At 43.7% G+C, this 13,191-nt stretch overlaps 1 protein-coding gene across 1 annotated transcript in view; it reads left to right on the top strand.

Annotated features, from left to right (window-relative positions):
* Positions 1 to 13,191, top strand: part of LOC135577068 (microtubule-associated protein 1B-like) — a 116,597-nt gene that overhangs the window by 94,595 nt on the left and 8,811 nt on the right. The window contains exon 6 of the mRNA XM_065044728.1: positions 6,195 to 12,444. Within this exon, the coding sequence (XP_064900800.1) occupies positions 6,195 to 12,444 (6,250 nt within the window). The remainder of the gene's footprint in view (positions 1 to 6,194; positions 12,445 to 13,191) is intronic.

Genomic DNA, 13,191 nt, shown 5'->3' with positions numbered 1-13,191 from the left:
CTGGAAGGCATGTCCTATGAGGAGCAGCTAAGGACTTGGGGTTTGTCTAGTTTGGAGAAAAGGAGACTCTCTACAGCTTCCTGAGGAGGGGAAGTGGAGTGGGAGGTGCTGATCTCTTCTCCCTGGTATCCAGGGACAGGACATGTGGAAATGGTTCAAAGCTGCATCGAGGAAGTTCAGACTTGACATTAGGAAACATTTATTTACTGAGAGGGTGGTCAAACACTGGAACAGGCTTCCTGGAGAGGTGGTGGATGCCCCAAGTCTGTCAGTGGTTTAGAGGCCTTTGGACAATGCCCTTAATAACATGTTTTAACTATTGGTCAGCCCTAAAATGGTCAGGCAGCTGGACTAGGTGATTGTTGTAGGTCCCTTCTAGTCTACTCTAGTCTGCTCTATTCTAAGAAAGGAATAAAAAAAAATGTTTAGTGGTTTGTTTACTAATAATTAGAAGAAAAAAAATTCTGTGCTGTCCTGACCCATAAGCATATATGGTTTGATGAGTACCGTAGTAAAGTTGGTATTTCTGGTCTCTGTTAATTTTTATTTCACTGGACCGAGCCTGAACTATTGTCATGGAATGTGGTTACAAATCAGTAAATACTCTTTGAGGGATAATCTTATGATGTCCTGCTCATAAAGCCATCTCTAGCTTGCAGAACACCTGCAGGCAATGCCTAAAAGTGTTGTTTTCAATTTCTCTTGTGCCAGGAGATTGAGGATGCAATAGAATCATAGAACGGTTTGGATTGAAAGGGACATTAAATATCATCTAGTTCCAATCCTGCTGCCATGGGCACCTTCCACTAGATCACAGTGCTCGAAGCCCCATCCATCCTGGCCTTGAACACTTCCAGGGATGGGGCACCCACAACTTCTTTGGGTAACCTGTGCCAGTGCCTCATCACCCTCATGGTGAAAAATTTATTCCTCATATTTAATCTAAATCTACCCTCTTTCAGTTTAAAGCCATTACCCCTTGTCCTATCATGTCCTACATGCCCCTGTAAAAAGTCCCCCTCCAGCTTTCTGGTAGGTCCCCTTTAGATATTGTAAGGTTGCTATAAGGTCTTCCCAGAGCCTTTTCTTCTCCAGGCTGAATAACCCCAACTCTCTTAGCCTGTCTTCATAAGAGAGGTGCTCCAGCCCTCTGATCATCTTCACGGCATTCCTCTGGACTTGCTCTAATAGGTCCATGTCCTTCTTATGTTGGGGGCCCCATTGCTGAATACAGTAATCCAGGTGTGGTCTCACAAGAGTGGAGTAGAGGGGGAGAATCACCTCCTGTTCCCACAGCTTGAACTAACAATTAAGTCTTTGCAAAGAAGGTTGTGGTATTTTGCATGATACTGTGTGGGCATATTTTGCACTGACATTTTATGACTGAAATACTCCTTTAAAGTTTACATAATTTGGTGGTCTCCTTTTTTAAGAGCAAATAGAAGGGAAATGGGCTACATGTAAACTAATTTCCTGTAAAAAAAATCAAATCACAGAATCACAGAATGTTAGGGATTGGAAGGGACCTCAAAAGATCATCTAGTCCAATCCCCCTGCTGGAGCAGGAACACCCAGATGAGGCTACACAGGAAGGTGTCCAGGCGGGATTTGAATGTCTCCAGAGAATGAGACTCCACAACCTCCCTGGCCAGCCTATTCCAGTGTTCTGTTACCCTCACTGAGAAGAAGTTTCTTCTCAAATTTAAGTGGAACCTCTTGTGTTCCAGTTTGAACCCATTACCCCTTGTCCTACCACTGGCTGTCACCGAGAAGAGCCTGGCTCCATCCTCGTGACACTCACCCTTTATATATCTGTAAACATTAATGAGTTCACCCCTCAGTCTCCTCCAAACTAAAGAGACCCAGCTCCCACAGCCTTTTCTCATAAGGGAGATGCTCCACTCCCTTAACCATCTTTGTTGCCCTGCGCTGGACTCTCTCCAGCAGTTCCCTGTCCTTCTTGAACTGAGGGGCCCAGAACTGGACACAATATTCCAGATGTGGTCTCACCAGGGCAGAGTAGAGGGGAAGGAGGACCTCTCTCGACCTACTAACCACCTCCCTTGTAATACACCCCAGGATGCCATTGGCCTTCCTGGCCACAAGGGCACAGTGCTGGCTCATGGTCATCCTGCTGTCCACCAGGACCCCCAGCTCCCTTTCCTTTATGCTGCTCTCTAATAGGTCATTCCCCAACTTATACTGGAACCTGGGGTTGTTCCTACCCAGATGCAATACTCTACACTTTCCCTTGTTATATTTCATTAATTTTTTCCCCGGCCAAATCTCCAGTCTGTCCAGGTCTCGCTGGATGGCAGCACAGCCTTCTGGCCTGTCAGCCACTCCTCCCAGTTTTGTGTTATCAGCAAACTTGCTGATAGTGCACTCTATTCCCTCATCCAAATCACTGATGAATATATTGAATAATACTGGCCCCAGTACTGACCCTTGAGGCACTCCACTAGATACAGGCCTCCAACTAGACTCTGCCCCACTGACCACAACTCTCTGGCTTCTTTCCTTCAGCCAGTTCACAGTCCACCTCACTACCTGATCGTTCAGACCGCACTTCCTCAGTTTAGCTGTAAGGATGCTGTGGGAGACTGGGCCAAATGCTTTACTGAAGGTAGACCACATCCACCGCTCTGCCATCATCTATCCACGTCATTATATCCTCATAAAAGGCAATGAGGTTGGTCAAGCACGACTTCCCCTTGGTGAAGCCATGCTGACTGCCCCTAATGACCCTCTTATCTCTAATATGCCTTGAGATGGCACCAAGGATAAGTTGTTCCATCACTTTCCCAGGGATGGAGGTGAGGCTGACCAGTCTTTAGTTATCCGGGTCCTCCTTCTTGCCCTTTTTGAAGACTGGAGTGACATTTGCTTTCCTCCAGTCCTCAGGCACCTCTCCTGTTTCCCAAGACTTGGCAAAGATGATGGAGAGTGGTCTAGCAATGACCTCAGCCAGCTCCCTCAGCACCCGTGGGTGCATCCCGTCCAGACCCATGGATTTATGGATGTCCAGATTGCCCTACTGCTCCCTGACCCAGTCCTCATCAACTAAGGCAGACTCCTCCATTGTCCCGACTTCCTCTGGGGCCTCAGGGGTACGGGACTCCTCAGGACAGCCTCTGGCAGAGTAGACAGAGACAAAGAAGGCATTCAGTAACTCTGCCTTCTCTGTATCTTCTGTCTCCAGGGCACCCACCTCGTTCGTCAGTGGGCCTACATTGCCTCTGGTGTTAGTTTTATCTGACACATATTTGAAAAAGCTCTTCCTGTTGTCCTTGACCCCTCTCGCCAGGTGTAATTCTAAGGAGGCCTTAGCTTTCCTAGTTGCCTCCCTACACCCTCTGACAACAGCCTTATATTCTCCCCAAGTGGCCAGCCCCTCCTTCCATGATCTATAAACTCTCCTCTTCCACTTGAGCTTACCCAGCAGTTCCCTGTTTAACCAAGTGGGTCTCCTGGCTCCCTTCCTTGACTTCCTACCTGTTGGGATGCTCTGATCTTGAGCTTGGTAGAAGCAGTCCCTGAACACTGACCAACTATCTTGGGCCCCTTTACCTTCAAGCATCCTTGCTCATGGGATTTCCCCTAGTAATTGTTTGAAAAGGCCAAAGTTTGCCCTGCTGAAGTCCAGGGTTGCAATTCTGCTTGCTATTCTGTTCCTGCCACACAAGATCCTGAACTCTACCATTTCATCGTCGCTGCAACCAAGGCAGCCCTCAACCTTTACCGCTTCGACCAGACCCTCCTTGTTAGTAAGGATGAGATCCAGCAGTGAACCTCTCCTAGTCAGATCCTCCACCATTTGCATCAGAAAGTTATCGTCAAGGCACTAGAGGAACCTCCTAGACTGTGGCTGGCTGGCCGAGTAGTCCTTCCAGCAAACATCAGGGTAGTTAAAATCCCCCACCACAACCAGGGCCTGTGACTGTGAGGCTGCTCTCAGCTGTCTGTAGAAGGCCTCATCAACTTCCTCACCCTGATCTGGTGGCCTATAATAGACACCCACAACAGTATCACCCCTGCCAGCCTGCCCCTTAATTCTCACTCATAGACTCTCAACTCTCTCCTCATCCGTGCCTGGACAACACTCAATACATTGTAGTTGCTCTCTCACGTAAAGAGCAACTCCACCACCACGCCTGGCTGGGCTGTCTTCACTGAAAAGGATATAGCCATCCATGACCACATTCCAGTCATGTGAGCTGTCCCACCATGTCTCTGTAATTGCCACCAGATCATAAACTCCTGACTAAACACAGGTTTCTAACTCCTCCTGCTTATTCCCCATGCTGCACACATTGGTGTACAGGCATTTCAGGGAGTGAGCTGAGCACACTGATTCTACCCTAGGCGTATGGGAGGCCTCCTGGTCTTCATCAACCCTAGAGTGCTGTCCCACTGATGCAAGCCCAGCCACAACCCCATCCCCCTTCGAGTCTAGTTTAAAGCTCTGCAAATGAGCCTTACTAATTTCTGTCCCAGCATCAAAGTATCTGTGGAACTGGGAGAAGGTATAAAATAAATCATACTTTTTCATCTTTTTTGTGTACTAATCTGGAACCATCAAATATTTTTTTTTTACTTCAGACTGGAACAGAACAATAGCTTTTCATACTATGGCAAAGAACCTTTTGTTTTCTATGCCTTTATTTCAGTAACTGGTTTTGGTACTAACATGTTATCAAACACTGTCAAAATTAATGGAGTTATTCTATATTTTTACTTTTGCAGTCTATGAGTTTCAAATCAAATTAATGACAAGACCATTTTTAACCTTAACACTTTTTTTCTGGCTCCTTCTTTAACCCTGATTTTATTTTTTTATTTATAAAACTATATATATAAAGCATTATAAATATATCATATACTGTATAAAATTGTATAATATGCATTTTTATATATGTTTGTCATGGTTTAACCCCAGCTGGCAACTAAGCACCACACAGTTGCTTGCTCAATACCCCACAGAGGAATGGGGGAGAGAATTGTAAGGGTAAAAGTGAGGCAACTCGTGGCTTGAGACAAAGACAGTTTAATAGGGAAAGCAAAAGCTGTGCACACAAGCAAAGCAAAATAAGGACTTTGTTCAACGCTTCCCATTGGCAGGCAGGTGTTCAGCCGTCTCCAGGAAGGCAGGGCTCCATCACATGTAAGGGTTGCTTGGGAAGACAAGCGCCATCACTCCGAACGTTCCCTGTCTTCCTTCTTCTTTTCCCAGCTTTTATTTCTGAGTGTGATGTCATATGGTATGGAATATCCCTTTGGTCACTTGAGGTCATCTGTCCCATCTGTGTCCCCTCTCAACTTCTTGTGCATCCCCCAGCCTGCTTGCTGGCAGTGTGGTGTAAGAAGCAGAAAAGGCCTTGACACTGTGTAAGCACTGCTCAGCAGTAACTAAAACATCCAAACCCAAAACATAGCCCCATACAAGCTACTGTAAAGAAATTTAACTCTATCCCAGCCAAAACCAACACAACAGAACTTATATAAATATATATACCTCACAATCTCACAAATAAAAAACTTGCAGCTGTTTGGATTTTTGATGCAATAAATAATTTCTTAGTGTGCTGGAAAACTGTCCTGCAGTCTGGGAGTCAGGAGCCAGCCTGCAGAAAGAACTGTAGTAATGATGGTGTCATGGAATACATCTTGTGTGAGGAGAGGGTGAGGAAGACAGCTGCCCTGGGAGGATGCTGGTCTCCTCTGGGCTGCAGTTATTCTCTGACTGTTAAGAGGATGTGCTGTTTCCATAGATATTTGGCTGGCTCTTCTGGATGGGTGGGGGCAGCAAGGAGACTAATGAGCCAATGGCAAAGACAGTAGCAGCTCTGGCAGCATTAGCCTCATAGTCCTCATCCCATCTAAATGTAAAAGCTTGTACTGTCCTCCTGCAAAGGGTAGAGGAGGGAAAGGTAAACCTTGGAGTGCTGTCTTCCTTTGGGCAATGAGGAAGGGACCTTTCCTCATAAGTTGCTCCTTTGTACTGAAAAAAAAATAAGGTAGTAAACTAGTTGTGCTAACAGGTTCCTTTACCTTCTAGGATGGGTAGTCAACAGTGCAGAAGTGAATGAAAAAGGTTTTATCTATCCGATCAGGAAATATTATGTCCTGACATTAATTGTCATTAAAAAATGAATTTGCATGTATCTTCTTGTGTTTTTGTTTTACAACCCTAGATTGGTGAATTATTGAGCACCACACACCCTGCCAACAAAGCCAGCTTAAATCTTTTCTGTCCTGAGGAAGGAGACTGGAAAAATTCCAACCTTGACAGACACAACCTTCAAGACTTTATTAACATTAAACTCAACTCAACTTCCATATTGCCTGAAATGGAAGGACTCTCTGAATTCAAGGAGTATCTGTCAGAATCAGTAGAAGTGCCATCACCCTTTGACATTTTGGAACCTCCAACTTCAGGAGGCTTCTTGAAACTCTCCAAACCCTGCTGTTATATTTTCCCAGGTGGAAGAGGGGACTCCGCGTTGTTTGCAGTGAATGGATTCAATATGCTTATCAATGGAGGATCTGAAAGAAAATCTTGCTTTTGGAAACTTATCCGGCACTTGGACAGGGTAGATTCCATTCTACTCACACACATTGGAGATGATAACCTGCCAGGAATCAATAGCATGCTTCAGCGAAAGATAGCCGAATTAGAAGAGGAACAGTCCCAAGGGTCTACTACCAACAGTGACTGGATGAAAAATCTGATCTCACCTGATTTAGGAGTTGTATTCCTTAATGTACCTGAGAACCTGAAAAACCTGGATCCTAACTTTAGAGTAAAAAGGAGTGTAGAAGAAGCTTGTTTTACTCTCCAATATTTAAATAAATTGTCTATGAAACCAGAATCTCTTTTCAGAAATGAAGGAAATACCATTGACCCCATCATTTTATTTCAGAAAATGGGAGTTGGCAAACTTGAGATGTATGTGCTTAATCCTGTCAAAAATAGCAAACAGATGCTATATTTTATGCAACAGTGGAATGATACTAGCAAAGATAAAACTGAGTTCCTGGTACCAAATGCCCAAGAACTAGACATTCTATTATCCTATTTCACCTCTGTCTCATGCCTGATTGTGTGGCATCCAGCTAATCCTGCAGAAAAAATAATCCGAGTTCTGTTTCCTGGAAACAGCACCCAATATAATGTTCTAGAAGGACTGGAAAAACTCAAACACCTAGATTTCCTTAAACAACCAACAGTTACACAAAAAGACCTAACTGGGAACATTGCTAGTCCAGCTGTGAAACAAGCCAAGTTGAAACAACAAACAGACAGCAAGGAGAGTCTGAAGCCTGCTGCAAAGACACCAAGCAAGCCTGTCAGAAAGGAATCTAAAGAAGAAACACCAGAGCCTGCAAAGCCTAGTCCAGCACTGGAAAAGCTTCAGAAACTGGAAAGCAAAGAAAAAGTTCCAGTTAAAAAAGACAAACCAGCAAAAGGAGAGATCAAACCTATAGGGGCAGAAAAAGACATAACTAGTAAAGAGCAGCAATTAGTAAAAACTCCTGAAAAGCAAGTTAGAGATGTAAAACCAAAAGTGGCAAAGGAGAAGCCAGTGAAAAGGGAAGTCAAAGCAAAACCTGAAGAAAAGAAAGAGGAAAAAGAAAAACCAAATAAAGAGGTTTCTAAAAAAGAGGAAAAAACACCCATCAAAAAAGAGGAAAAAACAAAAAAAGAAGAGATCAAGCAAGAAGTTAAAAAGGAGGTGAAAAAGGAAGAGAAGGTAAATAAGAAGGTAATAAAAAAAGAAGCTCCACCAAAGGAAGTTAAAAAAGAAGGTAAAAAAGAAGAGAAGGAAGAAAAAGAAGCCAAAAAGGACATCAAAAAGGTTTATAAAGAAACCAAGAAGACAACTGCTTCTTTGACTGAATTAAAAAAGCCAGCAGCAAAGCCTAAACCACAAAACAAGGAGGAACCTCATAAAAATGAAGCAGCACCTACTGGAAAGCCAAAGGAAAAAAGAAAAGTTAAGACACTGAAGAAGGAGATCAAAGTCAGTGGAGCACAAGCTGCCCTTGCAGCAGTTGGACCCACTGCCACAACTGTAGCAGCTGCAGAAATTACAGCTAGTGGAAAAGAACTTGAAGTGGAGAGATCCCTTATGTCTTCACCAGAGGACTTAACAACGGATTTTGAGGAACTAAAAGCTGAAGAAGTAGAAACAACAAAAGAAACAAAACCTCAAGTTGCACTTGTAGAGGATGAACTGAAACTCACTGGCACAGAACAAAAAGAGGTATTTGAAGTCTCAAAAGAGGCCTTTGAAGTCCAAAAACAAAAATTAGATATTGAAGGACCTGCCGAGTCCTCTGATGAAGGCATAACTACCACAGAGGCTGAGGGTGAGTGTGAACAAACACCTGAAGAATTGGAACCTGTGGAAAAGCACAAGGTTGATGACAATGAAAAGTTTGAAGATGAGGGAACTGGCTTGGAAGAAGCATATGAAGCAGGAGATTATGAGGAAAAGGCAGAGACAGAAGAAGCTGAAGAACAAGGTGAAGATGAGGAAGTAAAGACACCACTGGACACCACAAAACCAGATATGGAGAAAGCAATAAAAATGGAAGAGAGTTCAGAAGAAATATTGGCTGAAGCAGATGCTAACATTAAAGCCAAAAAATATATTGAAAAGGCAGATGATGAAGCATCAGATGAACGGGCTAAGGAAGACAGGGAAAAAACAGTAGAAAAGGCAGAAACTGAAGAGACTGAAGAAGAGGAGGAAGACAAAGCAGAAAACAGAGATGAAGAGGAGACTGAAAAAACAGAAACAGATCATGTGATGGCTGTGGTAGACAAAGCTGCAGAAGGTGGTGAAATTGAAGATAAATGTGGCCTACTCATAATTACACCAACAAAATACTCAGACCCTCAGTCTCCAGCAGTTGAATTGGCCTCTTCTGTCCATGATGAAACATTACTTACTGGTTCAGAAAGTGAAGCCACTGTTTCTGATGAAGATAGAGAAGGTCAGCCTGAGGAATTCACTGTTACTTCAGGTTATACACAGTCTACCATCGAAATATCCAGTGAACCAACTCCAACGGATGAAATGTCTACGCTGCGGGATGTCATGAGTGATGAAACTAACAATGAGGAAAGTGAGTCACCCTCTCAAGCATATGTGAACATTACCAAGTATGAGACATCACTGTACTCTCAAGAATTTGCTAGACCTGAACTTTTTCCACTTCCAGATGCTTTTAGAGGATTATCAGAAGGATCCAAAACAGAGGCCACAGAAGGCAAAGACTATAATGTCTCAGCTTCTACCATCTCACCACCTTCTTCTTTAGAGGATGACAAATTCTGCAAATCTGCATTTCAAAATGTATATTGGCAAAAAGGAAGTGAAATCCAAGGCGCCTCCAAATTAGAAATCAAAGAACCCTATCCAGAAGATGGTGGAAAACATAGTCCAGACAAGAGTCCAGCTGAAAGTTTGCCCCCTCCATCACCCATTGCCAAAACACCACTGAGTGAACGCAGTGTGAACTTTTTGCTCACTCCCAAGGAGATCAAGATCTCGACTGAGCCTGTCACCATTGCTACATTGCCTGATGTACATCAAGAAGTTGACAAAGAACACTGTGCAAGCCCTGAAGATAAAACGTTTGAAGTAGCATACCCCTCACAGTCTGCTGCCGGTAGTGCTGGCCACACACCTTATTATCAGTCTCCCACTGATGAAAAATCCAGTCAGCTTCCCTCTGAAACCAGTGAAAAGTCAACAGAAGCTCCTGTTAGCTTTGAACTCAGTGAAGTCAAAGATGAGTCTGCAAAACCCAGAATAAGCCCTATGGATGAGCCTGTGCCAGATTCAGAATCTCCTATTGAAAAGGTTCTCTCGCCTCTATGGAGTCCACCACTGATAGGTTCAGAGACCACTTATGAAATGCTTTTGAGTGCTGATGTAAAGTCTCTCACCAGAGATTATGGAAGTCCTTCTGAGGGGAAACCTGAAAAAGAAAAATCACCTGTTCAGATGAGCCCAGCTTCTGAAGCCAGCTCTGTGGGCCTTTTCCAAGAAAAACAAGATGAAAAAAGCATAGAGTTTACGGTAATTAAGAAAGGCTTCAGCCTAGAAAAGAAGATGGAGGATAGAGAGCCCAGTAGCTTCCAGTCTTCACTGGTCTTGGATGAGCGGAAGTTAGCAGGTGAGCTCTCACCTACTCAAATAGATATCGGTCAGTTCGGTTCCTTAAAAGAAGACACCAAAATGTCAATTTCTGAAGGCACTGTTTCTGACAAGTCTGCAACTCCAGTTGATGAGGTTGTAGCAGAAGACACCTATTCCCATATAGAAGGAGTAGCTTCTGTCTCTACAGCATCTGTTGCTACTAGTTCATTTCCAGAACCAACTACTGATGATGTATCTCCTTCTTTGCATGCTGAGGTTGGATCCCCCCACTCTACTGAAGTTGATGATTCCCTTTCAGTGTCAGTTGTACAAACACCAACAACATTTCAGGAAACAGACATGTCTCCATCTAAGGAAGAGTGCCCAAGGCCCATGTCAATTTCTCCACCAGATTTCTCACCTAAAGCCACAAAATCAAGAACCCCAGTGCACGATCACAGATCTCCTGAGCAATCAACTATGTCAGTAGAATATGATCAGAAGTCCCCTGAGCAGTCTTTAGCAATGGACTTTAGTAGGCAATCTCCAGACTATCCTATTGTTGACACTAGTATACACCATATATCTGAAAATGGACCAACAGAAGTAGATTATAGCCCTTCAGATATACAGGAGCCTATTTTTACACGGAAGATTTTCCCTGTGGAGCAGTCATATTACTGTCAGGAGAAGGACATTTCAGAAATTATTTCAGTTGCTCAAATTGAAGTTTCATCCTCAACTTCATCAGCTCATACACCTTCCCAGTTAACTTCACCACTGCCAGAAGAAACTTTTTTAAGTGCTGTTCCACCCAGAGATATGTCACTACATTCTTCTTTTACCTCAGAAAAGGTGCAGAGCCTAGGAGAAAAGCTGTCACCAAAGTCTGACCTATCTCCATTAACTCCAAGGGAATCTTCTCCTCTGTACTCTCCTAGTTTTCCAGATTCACCTCCTGCAGTCACGGAAGTGGTAACAGCTAGTCACACATCTTTGTTATTGCTGCAAGTGTCCTCTGTCAAAGCATTTGGTTACCAGGAACCCCTAACAAAGCACAGTCCAGAACATTTAATTAGCCCAGAAAAAGAAGATTCAGAGAAAAGCAGCAGGTCACCAGAAGAACTTAGTTGTTCTTACAAGGCCCCAAAGAAAATTACTAGGTCACCAGAGGGTATTAGCTATTCCTATGAGGCAGTTGCAAAATCTGGATCACCTCAAGCCACAGATTATTCCTATGATATAACAGGGAAAGATACTAGGTCACCTGAGGCCACAGATTATTCTTGTGAGATGCCAGGGAAAACCACGAGGTCACCAAGAGTCACAGATTATTCCTATGAGATAGTTGGGAAAACCACCAAATCACTTGAGGTCGCAGATTATTCCTATGAGAGAACTGGGAAAGCTACCAGATCACCTGAAGCCACAGATTACTCATTTGAGACAACTGGGAAATCCACCAGATCATCTGAAGCTACTAGCTATTCCTATGAAGCAAATACACATTTTACTCCAGGAAAATCGTTATCAGAATCCCATCAAGATGTTGACTTATGCCTTGTGTCCTCCTGTGAATATAAACATCCTAAAACTGAACTTTCACCCTCATTTATCAACCCAAATCCCCTTGAGTGGTTTGCAAGTGAAGAACAGTCTCAAGATCAAGAGAAGCCATTAACTCAATCTGGGGGAGCCCAGCCACCTTCTGGGCGACAGTGTGATGAAACCCCTCCCACATCCATGAGTGAGTCTCAGACTGATTCAGATGTTCCCCCTGAGACTGAGGAATGCCCTTCCATCACTGCAGATGCTAACATTGACTCAGAAGATGAGTCAGAAACCATTCCAACAGACAAGACAATTACATACAAACAAACTGACCCGCCACCTGTCCCAATGCAGGATCACAGCCCTTCCCCTAGGCATCCTGATGTCTCCATGGTTGATCCAGAGACTTTGCCCACCAATCAGAATTTGGGTAAACCTTTGAGGAAGGACATAAAAGAAAAGACAAAGACAAAAAAGCAGGGTACTAAGACCAAGTCACCTTCTCCTGTTAAAAAAAGTGATGGTAAATCAAAACAAGTGGTTTCACCAAAACCAGCTGTAAAAGAATCTTTAGACAAAATTTCCAAAACAGTTTCCCCAAAAAAGAAGGAGTCTGTGGAGAAGGGAACCAAAAATGTCTCTAATCCAGAAGTAAAGTCTCGAGTGGAAGAGAAAGATAAGGACACCAAGAATGCAGCAAATACAACAACATCCAAGTCAGCAAAGACTGCAACCACAGGTAAAGACATAGGAGTTCCCTAATGTTAAGATTTTGTTAGTTGTTACAGTGAATTAATTGCCTTTATATCAGCTGAGAATGGTTTATAGCAAACCCCCTGTCATCTACGCACCCCAAAAGTCAATTTAGGCAGGCAACAAGCTCCAAACCAACTTTATTCTAGCCAAAACAGTTTTGCCAAGAAACCAACTAGAAACGGGGGTTATCCAAATTATTTAGCACTCCAACAACATTATAAAATACAGGTTTGGATACCAGTTGAGGATATTATTATTATTGTTGTTATCGTTGTTGTACAACCACATAAAAATCATGAGGATTCTCAGCACACATTCACTCATTAAAACCAGAACATGAGTCCTCTTTCACTCAAGGGTACCCAGCAGAAAATAATCGCTTGCTTGTGGTGGGCAAGGGCTCACTCAAGGATATATCCAGAAGGAAAATCACTCACCAAAGAGGAGGCGAGGGCACTCAAACCCAGGAAGTCTCCTTAGATGGCATCCCACTCTAAGGGGAAGGCTCAGTTCACAGACCCGCTGCTCCAAGAAGACCACTCAAAAGGGGTCTTTGGTGGGGGCCCCATTTTATAGCCTGGTGGATCTGCCTGTGGTCATTACAAGCATGGTCCTGAAGCTTCTCAGCTTCTATGGGCACCTTCTTTGCTGAGGACCCTGTCTATTGACTCTCCTGGTCCCCCAGCCATGAGGAGGTGAATGTGAGGTGTCACCCTGCCTTGGGGTGGGG

Source organism: Columba livia, chromosome W, assembly GCF_036013475.1.
Source record: "Columba livia isolate bColLiv1 breed racing homer chromosome W, bColLiv1.pat.W.v2, whole genome shotgun sequence".
Lineage (NCBI taxonomy): Eukaryota > Metazoa > Chordata > Aves > Columbiformes > Columbidae > Columba > Columba livia.
This window is presented reverse-complemented; position numbering and strand designations above follow the sequence as displayed.